General features: G+C 30.7%; 1 protein-coding gene across 9 annotated transcripts in view; it reads right to left on the bottom strand.

Moving 5' to 3' along the window:
• Positions 1–998: 998 nt before the first annotated feature.
• Positions 999–22283, bottom strand: part of LOC143249083 (fidgetin-like protein 1) — a 51886-nt gene continuing 30601 nt past the window's right edge. For all 9 annotated transcript variants that reach the window (XM_076498313.1, XM_076498307.1, XM_076498306.1 and 6 more), the window contains 6 exons: positions 21963–22033; positions 7320–7481; positions 6451–6506; positions 5305–5468; positions 4238–4338; positions 999–1338 (listed from right to left, as the gene is read on the bottom strand). In XM_076498313.1, coding sequence (XP_076354428.1) covers positions 1216–1338; positions 4238–4338; positions 5305–5468; positions 6451–6506; positions 7320–7481; positions 21963–22033 — 677 coding nt within the window. In that variant the 3' untranslated portion in view covers positions 999–1215. The remainder of the gene's footprint in view (positions 1339–4237; positions 4339–5304; positions 5469–6450; positions 6507–7319; positions 7482–21962; positions 22034–22283) is intronic.

Genomic DNA, 22283 nt, shown 5'->3' on the forward strand with positions numbered 1-22283 from the left:
TCAACATTTTCTTTCATTGAGAGACTCTGCACCGTAAACATCTTGAATGTTTTGTGTAGTTTCTAAAAAAGGCAATAGTGCAGCAAACTCATAAAGCATTATATGCCTAATGTACTCCTCAGACACATTGATCTTCATAAGGGTTTATTTGGTTCATGATCTGAAAAAGTGTAGTTGGGTTAATTTATTTTATTTGTCTGGACATTTTTATACATGTCCTACTACATATTTTAGTCATTTTGTCTACAAAGAGAGAAATGATGATGCACTTTATTAAATTTTTGGACATCACTTATGGGGTGACCTGATGCTAACTTTCTGAAAGACAATTAGTATAAATTACAAAACTTAAATTACTTTGAATAATGTTTGTATTTAACGTGATTTTAGACATTAATTCATGTGTTTGATGAATAACATGTGTTAGTTTGTCTATGAAATATTTATTACAATTTGTGTAAAAAACTCAGAATGACACAGGACAATAAAAACTGTTACATAAAAGGATTTTGTTGATGTAATATTTTTCACCTGCCCTGAAGAGGAATTTCAAGGTGTCAAATAGAATTATCATTTACAATGATCAAATTATATTCTTAATGTTTCTTTTGTTTATTAACAAGTCTACAAAAAAGAAACAAAATAAAAAAGTTGGTGTCATTTGTTACTATTAAACAGTAAACTTTTTACATGCCAAGTATTACAAATATGAATCTTTTTCTAAAAACACAAGCTTTTATAGTTTTAAGTAATTAACACTTAATACTTTAAAAAATATTCAAAAATTTACCTTATATTTCAAATCGAATTAAATTTAGTTTTAGATTTGAAGGTATACTCTTGTAAAAATTTAAATTTGTAGCTGAATCACCTTAAATGCTAAACCAATTCAGTATACACACACACACACACACACACACATATGCATGCATATGTAGTCAATCAGTTAGTGATTTGATAGTCTCTTTCCCATAATCAAATTGTCAGTACAGTGAATATTAGTTATATCCAATGTAATTTTTATTGAAACTTCGAATAGTTAATATACAAGTTTTGTTTCATAACATTTTGTTTATTATTAAGAACAAAGCTACACAAATGACTAAATGTGCTATGCTCATCAAACAAACATTAGTGTTATAAGCCCTCTGATTTAGTATCGAATCAAAATGGGTTATTAAAAAGATTTAAATGAAAATTTTATTTAATACTAATCTACACAGCACCACTACCATATTTTTTATTCCAGTTAATGTAAGAGTCCAAATCGTTGTCTGAGACACTAGCTCGCACTTGTCTTAGAGCATCCAAAAAATCTTCAAATTTTATTGGCCTAACCTGTAAAATATTGAAAACAAATTTTATGTCATAAAACCCAAAATAATAGTAAACTTTTCAATAAAATTAAAATAAATAAAATATTTTGTTTTTTCAAAATTTATTAATATTTTCTGTTGTCAGTTTAGTGAAAGAAGTAAATGGCTTCAAAAATTACCATAATTTTATTTGGTTCTACTTTTATAAAGATTATAAATATTTTTAGTACAAAATCTTTCATAAATAATTACAACAAAGTGCGTAAAGAGCAAAACCATTACTAAAAATAAAAACATATTAATTGCCACATTTAACCAGACAAAAATCTAGACTCACTATGTAAAAATTGCATGTGTAAATATGGTCTACACAGACTTCATACTTATTGTACAAAATTTCATATGTCAATTTAATAACAGCCCACAATATAGTCCCTCAGAATTCTAGACCCATAGAGTAAAATTAAACAGATTTAGTAATAATCAACACACCAATCACACAGATTTCAGACTCAGTGTAAAAATTAATATTCCAATTTAGTCAGACTTCAAACATTAGTGTCACAGACTTCAGACTCACTGTGTAAAATTATATATACTAGTTTAGTAAGAATAAACAGTCACACAGGCTTGTGATGCAAAATTACATACATTCACACAGAATTCAGAATTATGGCAAAAATGTGTGTAAAATGTACTCTAAAGGCCCACACAACAGTTCTACACATTCTACACTCATGAAATAAAACACTGTTAATACATAGTATTGAATAACACAAAATGTAAAGGTTTTGCCAGCAAAGATACCCTCAAACTAACCACTAAATGCAATATCTTATGTTTCTACATTTAAAACTTCAATTGCTCCTAATGCACCATTAACTATTTCACAATGGACTGAATGTAATATACACAAGTTTGTCTACACATTTCCACACTAAGTATTTGCACTATGACTTTTGATACAGCATCTGTACCTTAACAAAATTTGGTAAATGTTTAGCAAAGATTACAAGCATTTTGTAAACCAAAATTCTAATTTTTATGAAATATTTTTACTCAAGATTTGTTTGTGAAAATAAAGTCTGTTTTGTTACTAGTCTGAACACAAAGTAATTTCATGTTATGATTAAAAAAAACTATTCATTATCCCAGAAATCTCAAATATTATTTGCATAATCTCTAAGGCCTCCTAAATACATTTCAAATGTTTGTTTTCAGTGAGATTTTATATTTTATGTTTTTTTCTAGACTAACTATGTTGGATCTGTCACTTAACCAACCTCGTAGCCATCATAAAAATATTAGGAAATAAATATAAATTATGCTTTTTTCGTGCTAGACTGACTATGTGTTATAACAAAAATATGCAAATGTTTAGTCTAAGTAGCTTAAATCTCATAATGCTATACATGATATATATATATATATATATATATATATATTTATCATCTTTTTTATTATATTGACCTTCTAGTCATATCTACCTAACATTTCATAACTTGCATTGATGTGGTGCATGTGCACTCAGGTCACTATCCAGTAATATAAAACTGACCTTTAGTCCTCCCTGTCTTGGCTGTGTTTTAGTGGACTAGTATTTTGATGAAACTTTGTAGAATGAATGGCAACTGCCTGTTGTGGAGACACAAGTGTAGAGGAAGATGTTTTGAAAGTCTTCCCCCTTTCATCTTCAAGTCAAGACAGAAGACTTTTGAAATGTTGTCCTCTACACTTGTGTCTCCACAACAGGCAGTTGTCGTCCATTCTACAGAGTTTCATCATGAATACTCTGGCTCAACAGTCTATGAAAGACTAGTATTTTGTAATATACAGTCAAATATTGATTATTACATATTATACATATGTATATAGATTACTACTATTTAGAGAAATTATTAAACTTATTTCTCATAAAATATAGAACAATAAATCAAGAAGTAAAGCAAACAATTATCTCTTCTTGCTATGACCTTTGTACTCAGTTGTTGTTGAACATAGGTTGCTAAGCCTTTTAAAATTTTGCACATGGAAGATATCAAACAAAATTTTATTTAGGTTCTATATATACAGTTGAATCACCAAAAAATCATAAATAACTATATTGGTACCATAGAATTCCACTATAATTTATTAAGTTTAGTAACTAAGATTTATTTAGATTTTAAAAAATATGAAACTTTGAGCAGACTAAAGACACAACCTACCTCTTTGAAAACTTGGATCGAAAGAACAAGGCAGCTTTTTACAGATTAAAATGGCTAGGAAAACTACTCTTGGAACATTCTAAGCTGTTGATTAGTTATTCATGTGTCATATACTGTAGTAAGAGTATACAAGGGACTGTTTCAAAAAATGAAAAGAGTTGAACAAGACCACCATGTTTGATTCAATACATAAGCCATATCTCAGCAAAATAACAAGCTATGAGGGTCTTATTTTATATTCTAGCTTGTCAATATTAGTAAATTTGAGTTTCTAATTTGTACAGAATTACACTTAGTATTTTGATATCAAAAATATCTAATTTTAAACAGTGCTGCTTTCAACATACCATGTGACTCACTAATATCTATATATAAATGTGTTCTTTTAATATTTACTTTTAGATTAAGAAATTAACTTGTACATAATAATAAAGTTTTAATTATAATCTACAATTTGATTCCAAACAAGTAATTCAATAAAAGTTTGAACACAAATCAACAAATGTGATGACATATCCTTTGAACCCTGACTCATTGAAAAAGCATTAAATACAAACAATGACTTGAGTTGAAGTTCTCACCATTGAATCCACTATAATGTGATATACATATTTTTTTCCAAGAAATCACTCTTATTAACTTTCTTAGAAATTAAAGAAAAAAGAATAATTAAACAATGTTCTAAAAAATAAATGTACATATATATATACTTACTTGATTTGGTGAGATACACTGTATCTGAGAAGTATCTAGACTCCGAATAGGTCCAAGTGATGCTTCTTTACATAAATTTGTCATATCTGCTCCAGAATATCCTATGACAGTTATGATTAATTGAACATTATTATGTTTATTTAATACATTAAATTTATTTTAAGTCACCTGCTCAAGGAGGCAGAGGCCATTTGCATTAATCAAAAGCTATATTGAAATTCATAACAAATAAAAACATCTGCATTTAATTTTACAACACTCATTAATAACTGTACATAAACTAACATTCAGCAACAGCAATTTTTAAATTCGTAATAGTTTTCAAAAAACTATTAAAAAAATGTTTTACTCTACTGCAACATTCAGGAATATTCTCCTCTTACTGAAACAGTTAAATGTGTGTGTATGCTGCCACCTGTGTTCTACAGTCTACACCATGAAACCTGGATGTTTATATTTTATTTTTCATTACAAGATCACCAACTTTGCAGAAACACATAAAATCTAGATGAACACAACTTCCTTATATCTTGGATATTATTACCTAAATAATTTGTTATACATTTTGTAACAATTTTGGCCTCTTACTGACTTAGTTTTGCCTGTATTTAATGTTGTTGTTTTTTCTGGAGAACTCGTTACTTCTAACTTTCCTCAATTGTTTTATTAAAATCATTATTTTTCCTTATCCAATATGATTTTCAAGAAATGTTACTGACAGGTACAAAAAATATAGCCTTTTTCAATACTGAAAAAGTAAAACAAAGGGTCATATTTTCATTTTTTTTTGGTAGAATCAGCTGGAAAATTAATTATGCAGTGAAAAGATTAAGTCTATTTTTCTACTTCTATTCTGTAATATATCCATTTTAACTAAAAATCTTTTCTACACAGTAATAAAACAGATCAACCTCAAATGGTAAACAAGCAAGCTGTACATTCATGGAAAAATCCTTGGTTATTACTAACCTTACTAATGCTAACATTTGCATATGAACTATTCATATAAATTATGGGATTGTTAAGATGCACTTAATTTTATTAATAGTCTAAAATATTAAACTAACCTTCAGTTTTCTGACATATCAGATCAACATCATCAACAGATAGAGAATGACTGTGATAAGACAGAAGTCTTGTAATAATATGGCACCTTGCTGCAGACCCAGGGAGTGGAATGTATAATCTCTTCACCAACCTTCGCCGTGCTGCCTCATCCAGTTCTTGTGGTCTGAAGGTGATTAAGAATTGGAAATTGTATAACAAGATTACCATCAATATAACAGAAAGCATGATTCTTAAAACCACAGAACAAATTTTCAAAGTGACTGAGCAATTCAAAAACGTTTTCAATGTCTTCCCCAACCTTCTAGCATTTGTCTTTGTAAGGGTGGCCCCAAAAGAATGCATTAAATTGCTTGAAATTTCCCACCATATTTCAAATGAAAAGTTCTTTCTCCATCTTGAAATTTCCTTTTAATGTCACCACACCTGTGAATGACATTTCTACTTCTTAATTAGTAAATGTGAAAATTGCTGTCAGAAATTCTCTTATGTTATCATATATTTTATTAGACAGACTTCAATAAAGACAGCATAAAATAAAAATTATTATTTTAGTATTCCTATACATTGTCTACAATAGATTTTGTTTCATTTTATGGATCTATTATGAATTATCAACAGAGGCATAATAAACAATGAAGTGAAAGATTGTTATGAAATGAAGATATTAATTCACAGGAGATATGCTTTGTATTTAAATCCACATTATCAAACTATCCATACTGTTTTGTAATAAAATTTTCTGGACTGTAGCTAAGTTTCTACTCTAATAATATTTTACCCAAACTGAAGAACCAAATAACAAAATGAATTATTTATACATTTCTATCTTGAAGTGGTTCTGAAGATATTTAGCTTTTGATATATATATGATTTAAATCTGTTACTATAAAGAGTAAACCAATGCATTACTTCAACATAATCAAGTGCTACAAGTAACAGGTGTTATTTATAACGAATCTAGTACATTACAGTGAGAGGAGACAAAAAATAGATCTAGCTTTAAGATATTTTCTTAAATGAAAAATCAAAGAAGACATCATTGACAACTCAAAAGAACAAACAATACAAATTGAGCATTTATTAAAATATTACATCACAGACAGCAAGAAAGTACCACTTCATCTACTGACTAATTAAGCATTTACCTGTTTGTAGCTCCAACTATCAACAATCTCTCATCTGTTGAAGTAGCTAGCCCATCCTATTTCAAAAGTACAGTAAGTTATAACTAAAGACTGATTTATTATTATTCATGTAAAAACTTCAAATTATTGACCACATAAATCAACTTGCATAGTTTTGTGAAAATTAAATATCTCGAAATATTAGCCATATATGAACTAAACAGCTAGTATTCTATACACACACACACACAAAGCATTTGTCTGTGTACTGGAATGCATTGTTATGAATGAAGAATTATGTGAAGCACCTGTGATGCAATCTGGTAAAAAAAACAAACTCCAATGTAGTCCCCCAAAAAAAATTTAGTAGTAATGAATAAGCAATCAATTCAATTTTACTGCCTTAGTGTGCTAAAAATGAAGATTCAATTGAGTGAGGGGATCAGTAATAAAATATGTGAAGCAGAAACTAAACAAGTAATGTTTAAAGATCTATGTAACACAGATGAGATGCTTTAATATAGCAGAAGAGGCAACTCAAAACTCTATTTACAGCATTACTTTTATATGTCTCCACTTTTGCCAGGTACCTTTGCTACTTGGTAATATAAAATTAAATATACAAGTTCTCTGGCAATATATAAAGAGAAAATTAATCTTGTAAACTCTTTATGTACTAGAGTAAAAATATTACAAATATTCTTAATATAAATTAAAAAGAATTCACATTGTCAAAGGTGTTTTCAGAACATTACCTTTTTTTTTCAAAAATAAGATACTAATGAACATTTCTTGTGACAGGCTAAAAATTATTTTCTCAAAAAGAAATATATTTCTTATTGATGTAATTTTTAGCTGTATTCAATTATAAAAAGTATATGAAATCTTACCAATTGAATTAATAATTCAGTTTTTATACGCCTCGATGATTCATGTTCTGTATTTGATCTTTGAGTCAGCAGTGAATCAATTTCATCAATAAAAATTACTGAAGGCTGATAACATCGAGAAACTGCGAACAATGCTCTCACTAATTTCTCTCCCTCACCCACCTAAAATATATTTTTCAAAACAAAATTTTAGTAATGAATGATTAAGTTTATATTATTATTGAACAATCAAAAACTTCATAATTTCTATAAGTTCTAACAGTTTTATTAAGTTCTAAGTACAACAGAAAATTACATTGATTATATAAAGCCTAAAGTGATTTTTTAATTTTACCACATACCTATGGAAAGTTAAGGGAAATTCATAAAATTTCAGATTAAAACCCATTAGCAACAGGTAGATCAATTTCACTAGATCCTGAGTTGCAAACATCAAGAGAATTGTACAGATTAAGAATTTAAAAAGTAATTCAATAGGTTCATTTCACAATTTGTCACAAACAAAATAATTATTGTTAAGGGAACACCATTATAAAGTTCGAGATATTGATATTAAAACATCTTATAGTTCCTAAATTTTCAAAGCTCCTAGCATAGAGAATAAATGTATTTTATAATTTTACACCCAAAAAAATAGGAAAGAGTATAATACTCCAGCTCACTTAATGTATTTGCATTTACACACCATCTTAGAATTTCAATCAAATACAATACATGACTTTCAATACATCAAGTCAAACATAAATAAATGTGCACATAAAATTCAGTAATTAGACTTGTTATATTTTTAAGTGGGCTTATTTAATAATAATTAAGGGATAGCTTCCAAACTTACACTGATAACTGTAAAAATTTATAAAATTCAACCAAAAATATATACCATATTAATGTTGTGTACATCTTAAAATGTTCTAACAAAGTATATACATGTTTTCCTACAGCAAAGCCACATCAAGCTATATGCTATGTCCACCAAGGGAAATCAAACCTCTGATCTTAGCTTTGTAAATCTCTAGACTTACCACTGTGCCAGTGGGGAACAACATAAAGTAAAGAACTATGAATACAAGAAGTAACTTGTATTCTCCTACATCATATAATTGCAAGGTAGTTAAAGTGTACCAGAAATAATGAAAACATCTCGGGAAAAATAGTTTACATTTAAAAGAGCTTTAAAAAGATAGCTTAACACATACTCAATTATTCTTAAGTATTTGAGTAATCTTACTATAATGGTCATAATGTGTGTGTGTGTGTGTGTGTGTGTGTGTATATATATATATATATATATATATATATATATTCTGATAGTTAGAAAAATAACTGGTATGTGCAACAACCATTTCTTTACAATAGAACAAATTTTAAATAAAAGTACTCTCCTCAGAACAAGAACACAATTTTCTCTAGGAATGTACCTAAGGGTTTGATGGTATCTTTACTGATGTAATTTGTAAATACAGCATTAAAAAATGGATTTCTTAAAGAAACTTTTTTTTCAATAAACAGTGCCACTTTTAATATACAAAAAACATTTCAATTTATATCAGCATAATCCAAATACTTTTCTTGTGCAGTACTTCTGAGGAAATTTCTCTTTTAGAAAATGTTAAATTTTTCAATGATGTATGAATACTACAGTTAATAATTACTAGCACAAACAGCTCCCCACAGGGTGGTATTTCTGCTAGTCTAAGTAATCAACATAATATTGTTAGTCCATGAGTTTCATAGGAACACTATAAAGATTACACATAAATGTTTCACTTATTAATTTTGTTACAATTCCATTATTATTTTAACATGTGTTCTATGAGCCTAGGTGGGAACTTTGTTGTTTGACAAGAAGTGCAAATCCATTCCAGCTTTTTCATTTTGCTTTACTTTTACAATAATTTTCATTGGCTAAGATTCAGCCATTTGGCACTACTTTTACTCAATTGATGATTCTGTTGACACCCAGGTCAAGAAAAATGTGGTAGAGAATAGTAAGAGAACTTTCATGAAGCATTTAATCTGCAAATTTAAGCATCTGGATTGTGGAGTATGCTTCATATGTGCCATTGTGATTGTTTATTCCCTACAATAAAAATATCTCAAAAGCAGCCAATAAATTCTCTAGTAATTCAGAAACGGATATAAGATGTAAATCAAATTTCAGCTACTTTGTAGAAGAACTTGCTCTTGGTTGGGTATTATGACCACCACATGGTAAAATTTATAACCTAAAGTATACAAATTCAAGGATAATGCTGTTGGGATGTCTTAAGGATAAATGAAATAAAATGGGCCCCAGAAGAATGCTTGAAGAACTGCAATATACATTTCCTGATCAATTCAATATACTGTTTGACATGGAGATTTGTCAATATATCACAGCCCTGACAGCAAAGTACAAAAAAGATGGAACCCCTGACATTATTTTCAAGGGGAATATAGCAACTTTACAGAGACACACTGATACTCATTGTATCAGAATCAAACTATACCACTACACCTAAAAGTGCAGTCTGCGAGTTCTAGGTGCAGCATAAAGATGGCATTCGAAATGACCATTTCCCAAATTATGATCAACTAAAGTCACTAGTTTCTCAAATGCAGTCACTGCAAAAGAATAATCATTCATATCTGTGTTAATAGTTTCCTTGACTCATATGACATGAGATAAAGAATATACTACAATAACTTAACCAATTCTGTACAGATAAGATAGTGCAAATTTAATTTGTAACTATTTTAAAAACTATACACAGGTAATTCATTGCATTACAATGCTGACTGGTCACCTTTTCCAGAATCGATGGGATGTCAAAGATATCCTCTTGATATTTTCCTTCTCACAGTGAAATGAAACTGAACAAAATCTAGTAATAAATTTCTAAATAATATCTATTTCCTGCTTTAAAAAATTCATATAATTTGATTCAGTATTTCTACCACTTTTAAGTTGTGAAGTTTCAAGAATGTTTTTGAGACACTTTTGAAAAAAATGAAAACATTTAAAAAAATATTATCTTTTGTCTTTGGATTTAAGCTTTTATTATTGAATGTTTACATTTTCCTAAACTAAAAATGTATTTACAATAATACTTACCTCTGCTGACAATATAGCTACTCTTCAACCTTGCCTATTTCAGCATTGGTCTCCCATGCTCCAGTATTTTACACCCCATTTAAATGCCATTAGTGATATCTATGCCTTCATCAATGTGCCCTCTATCCTAGTACTGTATGTAAGCACCTCCTTTAGATAATGTAATCATCTTTTTGAAACTTACAGTGACTCTAAGTGGGAGGCAGGGTGGGAGAGTGTCAGCCATGATAAGTATTACTGAAAAAAAATTTTCAGTTTATGAAAATGCTAGCTTCCAAAACATACTTAACATCCATCAATACTACAGCTAGAATTCCATGTTGAGAAGTTGGAAGGGCTAGTGCAGGCATAATCCATACAGAAAGAATTGCATAAAACAGTGATATATGAAGACAAAAGTAGTACACAGATTGGAGAATCACATTGCATCCAGAACAGGTATATTCTTCACCCAAAACCTAGTTCCTGTATCAAGGATGGAAAACAACAGGTGTAATCATCATTATAGGCCAGCCCCAACCAGATAGTTGGGGTTCTGCAACTCAGAGTTGAAATTAAGGGGTTTGGGTCACTATATCCTACGTTGGTGACTACAGCTGTTGGGTTGTAATGTTATGGATACATACTTTGGATTGGATTCCAACCTTTAGCCATAGAGTTGTGTGTTTCACACCACTGGAATCACAATGAGAAGATAAACAATACTGAAATGGAGAAACCTTCTCCTCTACCAGATGAAGTTCAAAAGGCAACACTACAGGCTTGGAATGACAGGATAATGTATGCCGTACTCAACCAAAGGAACAGAACACATCTGGTTGGAAATTATGAACATTTATCCTCACTCCCAAACCAAGATGGGAAAGGAGTATTTCACTTCCCCCTGGAATTATAGAGGATGTAGAATTTGTGCTCAACCAAGGCCCCAGGATGGGACCACTTTGCAGCCTGAATTATAATGAGATAGTAGCTCCTTCCATTAATAATACACAAAATCAACACTGATCAAAGAGAAAGTCTATGCACATCCCAACTAGATATAGTGTAGTGTCAAATCTGAACCAGAATTACTAGCAGGATCTTGTGGAGGCTGGTACCACCACTCCTAATGACATGTGTGAAAAACATCCAGGATCCTAGGTAAAAGAATGGAGGAACATACTCTAACACTCTAGAGGAAAAGTCTCTATCCACCACCCTGGAGACTGGAAATTGGTGGGGAGTCCTAAAGAACAGTGCTATGAAAACAATGCAACAGTTGAGCCAAGTTCCTCAATTTTTTAAAAGCAAACTGATTCCAATTCATTCAATCTGATAATCAAGAGGGACAAGCAGAATCCCTTTTAGCTTTACTCATAATACTCTGTGAGTGGTAGTCTATGACAACATGGTAATGCCATTTGGTAAGCACCTAGATGCTCTTATGAAACACCTAATTTCTACAATGGCTATTGCAACCATTTCTATGAATAATCAGATTGGTTGCTAGTTAGGGATTGGATTGAGAGAAGCATATCTGTCTAGGCAACACTTGCCACAAAATGGGATCCAGTGAAAGCTAGATATTAGGGACTCTTGAAAATGACAGAGAAGATCCTGACAAAGGTATCCCCTCCTCCTTATAATCCAGCAGATGTTGTTAAAAACAGACATCAGGTAGAGGAAAACTCCCAGAAGAAAGCTGCCTGAGCATGTAAAGAATATGAGAGAAAAGTAATGCAAGAAGTCAGAATACCAGCCTGTAAAAAGCCCCACTGGATAAATGAAATGATCAGGAAAAAATAAACGTTCTGAATCTGATGAGATGTAATTCACAAGATATCTCACTTGTAAAGACCAAAATAAGTAAAGTGGATATTTGGGGAATGAGAAAAATCAGGGGAAACTGAAGGATCTCAATAAATACACAGTCAAGATGATAACTACAAAAGAAGGTAAAATGGATTACATAACACTTCTAGGCCTGAACAAATGTTCAGGTTACAGTGAATAACAGATGTGAGAAATCGGTGACAAAAGAATTGCAGCAATGAATATATCCAGTTCTCTAGTTGCCAGAGACTATATCAGAATATAGAAGGACTTAAGAGGAGAAAGTCCTACAAACATGCTAACAACTCCAACTTATGACATCTACATGTCGAGAGCCAAAAAACATACTTCTACCAGGAGGCAGAAAACCAAGGCAAAGAAACATACAAAGGAGGGAACAAGATCTATTTTTCCTATCATGTAATAAATCAATAAATGTTTGAGCCTGAACAAGAAAAATCAGGAAGGAGAAACTAAATAGCCCCCCTCCACAAACAATTGAGGAATAGACTCAAAGTGGAAAAAAAAAATTCCCCAAAATCTTACAAATCCATATAATTAATTGAAGAAATTGGGTAGGAGGCAGATCCAAATTACACTTGTGGGAACTGAAACTGTCAGAAAACAAAATCCAAATCCTTACCAGGAACAATAAAAAAGGCAACCTTAGAAGCCCTAAGACCAAATTAATATCTCCATCTCTCAATGGTTATAAACATGGATAGCCTCAACTGAAAGTGACCTTCTTCCTAACTATAGAGAGATAAATAACAAAGGAGTAGTAGTAAGAGGTCAGATTAGCTGAATTGCTGACAACTGTAACAAGGGAATTTATACCCACAAGTATCACATCTCATTTTTTCTGTGTGTATGTGGAAACTATGATTCTACTGAAATCCACAAGGCTGTGCAAAAATCACAATCCATAATGAGACAATGCATAACATTTTGTCAAAGAAAACTTTGACCAACCCTTTATCAAAAAAAAGTGATTGCATTATCTAACTGAGGTGCTTACATACAACAACAGGATAGAGAGTGCATTGATGAGAGTGGAGAAATTTGCAAATTAGATATTGCCAAGTGCATTTATGCAGTGTATAAAAGAATGGAGTGTGAGAGACCAGTGTTTAGGTAGGCAAATACAATGTGGAAGAAAATCTACATTATCAGCAAATAGTGTGTTTTGGAACTTCTATTTTTTGTACAAATTAGTATAATTTGTTTATTAATACATTTATTTTAATATCTTATTCTGTTGAATGAAGCACACACCACTTCAAACAAAATGTGGCCAAATGTATCTGTGATCACTGTCTTACCTTTTAAATTACATTACCATTACTTTGTCAGGTAGTGTATCATTTTTTTGCCAACAATATTGTTGATCGAGATCAATTTATATCTAATAAATGTAGTTTTACATGAATTAGAAGTGCTTTTAATTATTTTATTTTAATACATTTAACAACATATTCAACAATAAGAAAAGGATCTGTTTCATTTGAATATTTTGTCTTCACTAACTGTACTCTCTACATCCAATTAAAGTTAGTTGATGCCATTATAAAAGACCATTCCTTTATCTGTTTACAGATATTACTGATAATGTTTCATGTTAAATTATAAGAATTTCAAAAGAAATAAAAAAACAGCAATGTAGATTGCAGTTTGTTCCTGAGAGTTGTAAATTTTCATCAGGAACTTTTGTTCACATTATTTACTGTATACTGGTATATATTAGTATCTCTTCTAACTGAAGCATCATTAAATATTTGGATGCCTCGTAAAAGTAATTGTAAAAATAAACAGAAAATGGTAAAGTATAAGAAAACATGTTCAAGGCAATGATGTTTATAGAATAACAATAGCACAGAGACATGCCAAGAAACTTGTTGCCTTGTGATTAATGTATAGCTAGTTTATGAAGAACAGATGCTATCAAGAACAACAGAGGAGTTATTTAAAACAGCAATTCAGAGAAAGCTGTTGAAAAACATCCACTATTTGTTTAGATTGGAACAGATAGACACAATCAAGATTAAAAGGGGTTATTCAAGCAATAAACTAAAGATGAGAAACTGTCTATTGTATGTATGAATTGAAGTGAATTAAGGTTAAAAGGGGTTAAGAAAACTTGGACATTGAAACCAAGAAGAACCTTGGATAGTGGACGACGTTACAGTATAGGCTATTGTTTTCAAGAGAATGATTAACTAACAAACTTAGAAATTTGTAAACAAGAAAGAAACCTTGACCATTTGATGATGCATCAGTATAAACTATTAGTAACTAACGAGTTTAAGAAATCACAAATAGGAAGTGAGCTGACCCCATGGTACTATGAATAGGCCAAAAATTCCCCCCTCAGCATCAGGTAGGGTCAGAATGTTCAAAGTCTAGCAAGTAATTCAACATGATCGAGATCATCATCTAGAAGGCTCAGATCTCATCTTCATCAGAAGAAGGGAGAGAAGTCAAGAAGGAATCAAGGAACAAGTATAAAAGATGTTCCTTGCTATTAGTAAAAACCAGGCCATTTCACGCCCAAGCTCTTTGTAAGTAATTCTAATGCCATTATTCCGTAATATCAGTCATGTTAACAGAATTAAAAGAATTATCTATGATAAATATTAGTCAAGACAACTGTATATATGTGTGTGTAAATACTAAATGTTTGAAGGCTTAAATAATAGTGTTATTGGAAGTCTTAGTCCCAAGTATCTTTGTTGTAACTGTAAACCCTCGAGTTAGTACCTGTGTGCTCCATTCACCCACATCTTCACTTCAAATAAATATTTCACGTGACAACAGGTAGTATTAATTGAAACTCCAACAACTACACTGGGAAAACCCACTTGGTCTGCCTGGAAGTCTGCCCACAATCACGTTACATAACCATTAGCTTTAGGGGTTTTCAAAGCTAACCATCATAAGTAATCACTCAGAGATCATAAAATAGTAGCACTGAAGGGTTGTAATAGCAAACAATGTTAAAGCTTTGCAGATAAGGAAATGAAACTTGAAAACAAGACATGCATTAGTTTTAAAATAGATCAGTATCCAGTACTATTATTGATATACGTACAGGTAACAAAAAATAACAACAAATAATTAAAAAAAGTGAAAATCCCTTTGAAAATTTCATAGCAAAATATCTTTAAATGCATCAAATAAAAATGTGAAAGTATGGGACTTATTTATAGAACTACTGATACAAGACTTGTCTGAGCATTTATTAGTTAATGTAGAGGACACTATGAACTGTTTTGATGGCAGTAACAAACTGGTAAAGTCACAACTTTTGAATTTCTCCAATATAAAAAATGGAAACACAGGTAATAAATACAAAGATTCTATAAAAATTATACAAAATTGTATTTATATCATGATTACAGTTATTACTAATCTTTAATAGCTGAGTTTTTCAAACAGACCATCTTGTTAGGATTTTATTGCATTAATGGGTCTGAGAAGTATCATTAAGTTCCCCAAATAAGTTATTCATTATCTGTCCAACTCTGGTCTCATCTGTTCAATAAAACACTTGTTGAATAGAACTGATGTAGGAAAAACACATTATAAAATGTGTGATTTAACTTGCACTCAAAATATGATTATAAAGTCTGCACAAAAAATCATGTATATCTGGAATGATTTAATTAGATTTACATGTAGTTCTGCAGTGAACATTATTAAAAAAGTTATAATTATTGAAAATTATTTAATTATGTTCTTGCATGTTGATTAACTTCTAAGATTACAATGCAACATCTCAACAATTTTATGCTGTATGTATGTATGTTTTCTTATAGCAAAGCCACATCGGGCTATGAGGGGAATTGAATCCCTGATTTTAGCATTGTAAAACTGAATACTTACTGTTGTTCCAGAGGGGAACTTTTAGACTGAAAGCTCTGGATGTGGATAATTATATTTCCAAGGGATGATAGTGTTTTTAGCAAACATAGACTGATAATTTGGAAATGAGGAATAAAATTATAAAAAACAAACAATCTTGTTTATCCAGTGAGCTTTCTCAAAGCTGCAAAGAACTTGTTTTTTATTATTGTTCTTTGTAAAATGCTCTAAAAGATGTTATATAATGTTAAAATAAAGTTTCTATAATATTTCAAAGAAAATATTGTTAAAATGTAATTTATATTGCATTTTTTACTTCCATTTTGAAATCTGACAGATAGGGAATACAAGTCATAATAGCATTAACAGGAAAACAATCGAATATTGAGAAAGAACGCCTTTTACTGCAAAGAGAACCTTGACTCTATGTGAAAAAACTTCACATGCTGATGATAAGTGCACTGTTCAACTACAATTCATTTGTCAAAAACAAATGGTCTACAGACCATTCCACAACTGCTAACAGGGGATGGTAGTGACAAATGAAATCTTCCAATTCATAATCACAGATCTTCACTTGAACTAAAATTTCAGACATATAATACGAGAGTTATCATCTGGAAAAAGAACCGTCCATCAAGTGAAATTGTAGCATTAAAGAAACAGACTTGCTCACTAACAAGATATATACACCTATATTTTATTCACCTTTCTAAGTTAATCAGTGACTCAATTCATAAAACCCAAAAGCTTCTTATATTAAGTTCAGAAGCTTGCACTGTCAGAACAAAAAGAGACAGAATTACATGTCTTTTATGGCTTTCTCCATACATTTATTCTAACATAAGCAGTGGAGAAATGAGAGTTTTCAGACAAAATCACGAGCTTCTAAGAATTACTGATAACAAGTGGGCACTGAACACTGCCGGTTAGGAATTCCTGTTTACAAGTGAGATATTTTTTACATCTGTTGTCAGTTACTATTTGACAGTTCTGTAAGATCCCTTGTAACATAAATATAATTTGAGGATAATAAGGAAGATGTTTGTACATCTAAGTGGTCTCATCCACTATACTAAACTCAAATAAAACTGAAACAATGAAAGTCAACCCTTATCATTCAAATATCTATTAAACCTTCTCTTAATATTAATGCATCTATTACACTTAAAGGCAACAAATTTGACAGAGCAACCACATTGTTAAAAAATAAGGGTGTCTTAGCTGAAGATGACTCCTATACTGCTAAAATTAATAATTTTGATCCATAGCTTCATCATTCTCACTGTCAGATGTAAAAAAAAAAAAAAAATAATGCATCAACACAATCAATTCTCTTAACAATCTCAATCAAATCCCTCTAACTCTTCTTTTTCCAAGAAAGAACAATTTCAGATATCTTAACATATCCTTGTACAACAACTTTTCCATCCCAGATATCCTAGTTGCCCTCCTCTTAATCCTTTCAAATAATTTAATGCCCTTTCTAAGGTGAGCAATCTGATCGAGAATACAATAATACAATGTGGCCTACCTAGTAACATTGTATCTTCTTTAAATTTGCAAATATTTTATATATACAACCTAGAATTCTAGTTGTCCTACACAAGAAACAGCACACTGCTTGGATGGCTTAAGAGATTGATCAAAACACCAAGATCCTTTTCATTCATAACACTATTAAGGTTATTACCATCAAAATTATATTCATAATTGAAATTTTAATATCCAACAAGCATCACCCTGCATTTATTATAATTAGAAGCTACCTGTTATCTATTTGCTCAAATCACCAAATAACCCAAATCCTTTTGTAAAGCAGCAGTATCCTCCTCACAGCCAACAACTCAAAATGTTAATATCATATACATATTATTTAGGGATATTTGAAGTACAATCTAACATTTTATACCTTATACACCTGTCCAATAATTTTTTTATCTGTCAACAACAAGATGTATTTCTTTATATTATTAACTTCAACAGACTGGTGATAGCTTTCACTGAATACCTGGCAAGAGAAATGGTATTTAACAATTCTAGACAGGCATATTCTTATTATCAACTAATAAGTACAAAGGGTTGAAAAAGGTACTTAAAGAAAAAGACCATAACTTAATTTTATCAGGGATACTGTCCAAAATTAACTGTGGAGATAAAGTCATAAGCAGGTCACTATGGCTAAATGATAGGTTTAGGTCAGTATATAAGGATGAGAAGACAGGCTGATTGGACTTGTGGAAATTATTGAGTAAAAGAAAGGAGCTTTTGGAATGGATGGTTTACACTTGAATAGTAGTGGCTGGCTTGTTTGTTAAGACTATTAACTCAGCTGTAAGGGAAGTTTTATGCTGGGACTAGACAGTGTTGAGGGCCAGGAAAAAGTAAATGTATAAAGAATAAGGGTAGAGAAAAGTTTAGAATAGGAAATGAGTATAAAATTATTTATAAGGGCAGGCTTAATTGTTCCTACTGTAATTACAGAAGTATAAGGAATAAAACAGATGACTTTAGAGCATTAGCAGGAATGGAGGATTTTGTGTAATGGGAATAATGGAAACATGGTTAAACATAGATGGTTTTTGATTACACAAAATTCCTTGAAATACAGAATTACAAGCTATTTAATAGAAATAGAGTATTATTGAAAAGAGGGGGAAGAAATGGCTTTGTATTTAAAATATGAGTTACATCCTGTTAAGGTTGAAAATATTAAAGATAACAGCAAGGAGATTGAATCTATTTAGGTTTCTGTTAGTGGATATAAAGGAAAAGGGTTTTTAGTGGGAATTTGTTACATACAACCAAAGCACCCATATAATACATCAATGTGGGTGAGAATAAAAAATATTCCTCGATGCATACAGTGGCTAGATTATCAATGGATAATGATGAAATAGGTGAGAAACTTTACACAATAAGCTTACGATTTCAGCTGTTAATGAAATCATAATTATGAGTGGTTTTAATTTCAGGCAAATAGATGGGAAATGCTTGAGTCAAACAATGAGGGAAAAAGGTTTTTGGAAACTGCTCAGAATGAATTTTTTTAGTCAAGAAACCTACTAAAAACAATGCTATTTTAAAATTATTGCTAATTTCAAATATAAAAATTATTGAGAAAATAGAAACTGTGGAACATCTGGGTGCAAGTGATTATTGCTCCATTAGGTTCAATGTTCTGCTGCATATGGAAATGGGAAATAATGATATTTTGGTTACAAATTTCAAAAAAGCAAATTTTGAATGGATGTGACAAGAAGTATCTTTTGTGAAATGGGCAGCTGAAGACACTGATCAGATGTGAACATTTTTAAAGATAATTTTTTAAATATACAAGATAAACATATTACTTATAGAAAGAAAAAGTTTAGCTGCAAGTAAAAACTAGGTTGACCCACAGAGATAACACTGAAGAAAAGCATCATAAAGTTAGGAAATTTAAATTGACCTTGAATGACAGGAGACTTAGAAGATTATAGAATGTCAAGAAAGTTGGTAAAACAGGAAATTAGGACATCAAAAAGGATGCATGAAAAAAAGTTGACTTAAAATGTAAAAATAAACAGTAAAAATGTCTTTAAATACATTAAGTGTAAATAGAATAGGGGTAGTAACCTTGAGAAATGATAAAGGAAGGCTAGTAACTGATGATAATTATAAGATCGTGGGTCATTAAATTTTGCTTTTTCTTTGGGTTTTACCAGCAAAGCTTTAAGTAGTATTCCACATCTTGAACAACTGGTAAATGAAAATGAGATCAAACAAGATGACTGCATTAGTTCTGAGCAGGTTAAAAAAAGAAATTGAGAATTTAAAAAAAACAAAAAAGTCTCCTGGGCTAAATAACCCTTCCACAATGGTTTTTAAGGAGGATAAAAATTGAATATGTGAGACACTTATTACTATTGCTGTACTACTGCTGAACGTTAGCTAATGTAACTTTTCTTTTCAAGGAAGGTGATAAAAAGTGTCCCAGTAATTATAAACCCACTAATCTTACATCAGTTGTGGAAAAACTGTTGGAAAGTCTGTTAAAAGATGCTTTGCAAAGTCGTTTAACAAAGTTTAGAATTTTACTGGGTAGTAATTGAGGTTTCACAAAGAGAATATCTTGCCTTACAAATCTTTTGACATTCTTTGAAAATGTTATTGCTTATGTAGATGAGAGCAAGGGTGTAGATTTGATGTATTTAGATTCTTAGAAATAATTTAACAAGATGCCAAATAAAAAAAACTTGCAAAAGAAAATGTCTCTACAGGTGAGAGAGAGATATGTTAGCAAACTGGATAGAAGAGTGGTTGGATGGAAAAAAGCAGAAAACTGTTATGAATGGAGTTCAGTCAGACTGGATTAATGTCACAAGTAAGATTCATCAGGGCTCAGTCTTAAGATCTTTGTTCTTATTAATTTACATCAGTGACTTAGATTAAGAAATAGTCAAGACATTACTTAAATTTGCAAATTATATTAAGGTCTTGGGCATTAGCTGTGAAGAGGATGCTGGTGCTTTACAAAAGAATTTAGATAATTTAGTGAGTTAGACAAATGAATGGCAGATGGGTTTTAATCATAATAAATGTAAGATAATGCATGTGGGTTATCATAATTTGAATTATAAGTGTAGTTTATATAGGTATAACCTTAAAAGTGCCATGAAATATAGGATATTGGTTTAATAGTTGCTTGTTTCTAAAGCCATCCAAACAGTGTACTGTTGCTAATGGTAGGGAAATAGGATTTTAGGTTGCATCCAAAGAAATATTGAATACAACTTTAAACAGATTATAATTTCATTGTACAGGTTACTGGTTAGGCTACATTTAAAATACTGTGTTCAGTCTTGGGTTTATTACCTTAAAAAAGACATCAAATTATTGGAAAGAGTTCAGAGAAGAGTCACTAGAATGGTGACTTGGATGAAGAGGTTGTCATATGAAGGGTGGCTCAAATCTCTCACATTATTTCCTCTTGAAAAAGAAGAATTAAAAGGTATCTGATTGAAAATGGAGTCAATAGTGTTGATGCATCATCTTTTTTCATATTTAACAGTAAAAATAATATGACTAGGAAACCCAAGTATAAATTTTCACAGGGGAGGAGTCATCTTTAGCTGAGACAGTTTTAGTTTGCTAACAGGGTGTTGGCATTTGGAATGGCTTGCCTTCAAATGTAGGCAGTAAATTTAAATGAGTTTATGAAAATGCTTGATAAGTACATGAATGATAAGGACTGGTTTTAAGTGTTTTTTTGTAAAAAAAAAAAAAAAGGTCAGAGTGTGAAACAACCAAGATGGACTAATAGGTTCCATGCTGCCCCAAAATGTTATGTTATAATCTCATGGATCTTTGCTTTTACCTATGGTTAGATTAACTCTAAAATGGCTATCAAGAGGCAAGATGAAGTTGTTCTTTTCCAGAGATGGTGATGTAGACAAGGCAATATAGAGATATCCAAACATGCATTTGAAGTATTAAGTTTACATTGTATAGATTTAGGAGCTAATTTTTGTTGTAAGTAGACTTTACTGAAATGAATTTCAAGGAAGTGATTTGAAATGAACTCAGATTATGCTTAGCTTAATGCATACCTTTGCTTAACTTCTTTACACTTGATGAATTATTATTGATTAATTTCCTATATACCGAGTATATCTTATTTTGTCTAAAGTAAGGCATTGTTTAAAAGTAATTTCAGCCTATAAAAGTATTAATTAACATTTCTGAAAAAAGAAATTAATATTGAGATTGGTCTTGGTTTAGTTCCTAACATGAACCTTTTCTCTTAGCATTTTGATTATATTTATTGTTCTTATTGTTACCTTATTTCTCTAAGGACTTAATTTTCATGTATAATATTTAAGAAAATTACTAACCCACTTTGAAGTGAGAGAAGATGCACTGATGCAGAAAAAAGTTGCCTTTGATTGACTAGCTATACATTTTCCTGGAAGTAATATAAGATTGATAAGTATTCAAAAACTTTCAAATATTACTAATGTCATACTAACAGTACTTTCTTAAAGAAATCAATACAAAAACATTTACACCAAATACAGGAATTGCATATTACTTGATGTTCAGTACACTTTGTTCTTTCTAATCACACAGTTGCTCCAAAATGTTATAATATATGAAAAGATACTTAAGATTGACAGATAGATAGATGGGTCAATGGTGACTTTGTTTAAATAACT

The sequence above is a fragment of the Tachypleus tridentatus genome, chromosome 4 (genome assembly GCF_004210375.1).
Source record: "Tachypleus tridentatus isolate NWPU-2018 chromosome 4, ASM421037v1, whole genome shotgun sequence".
NCBI lineage: Eukaryota > Metazoa > Arthropoda > Merostomata > Xiphosura > Limulidae > Tachypleus > Tachypleus tridentatus.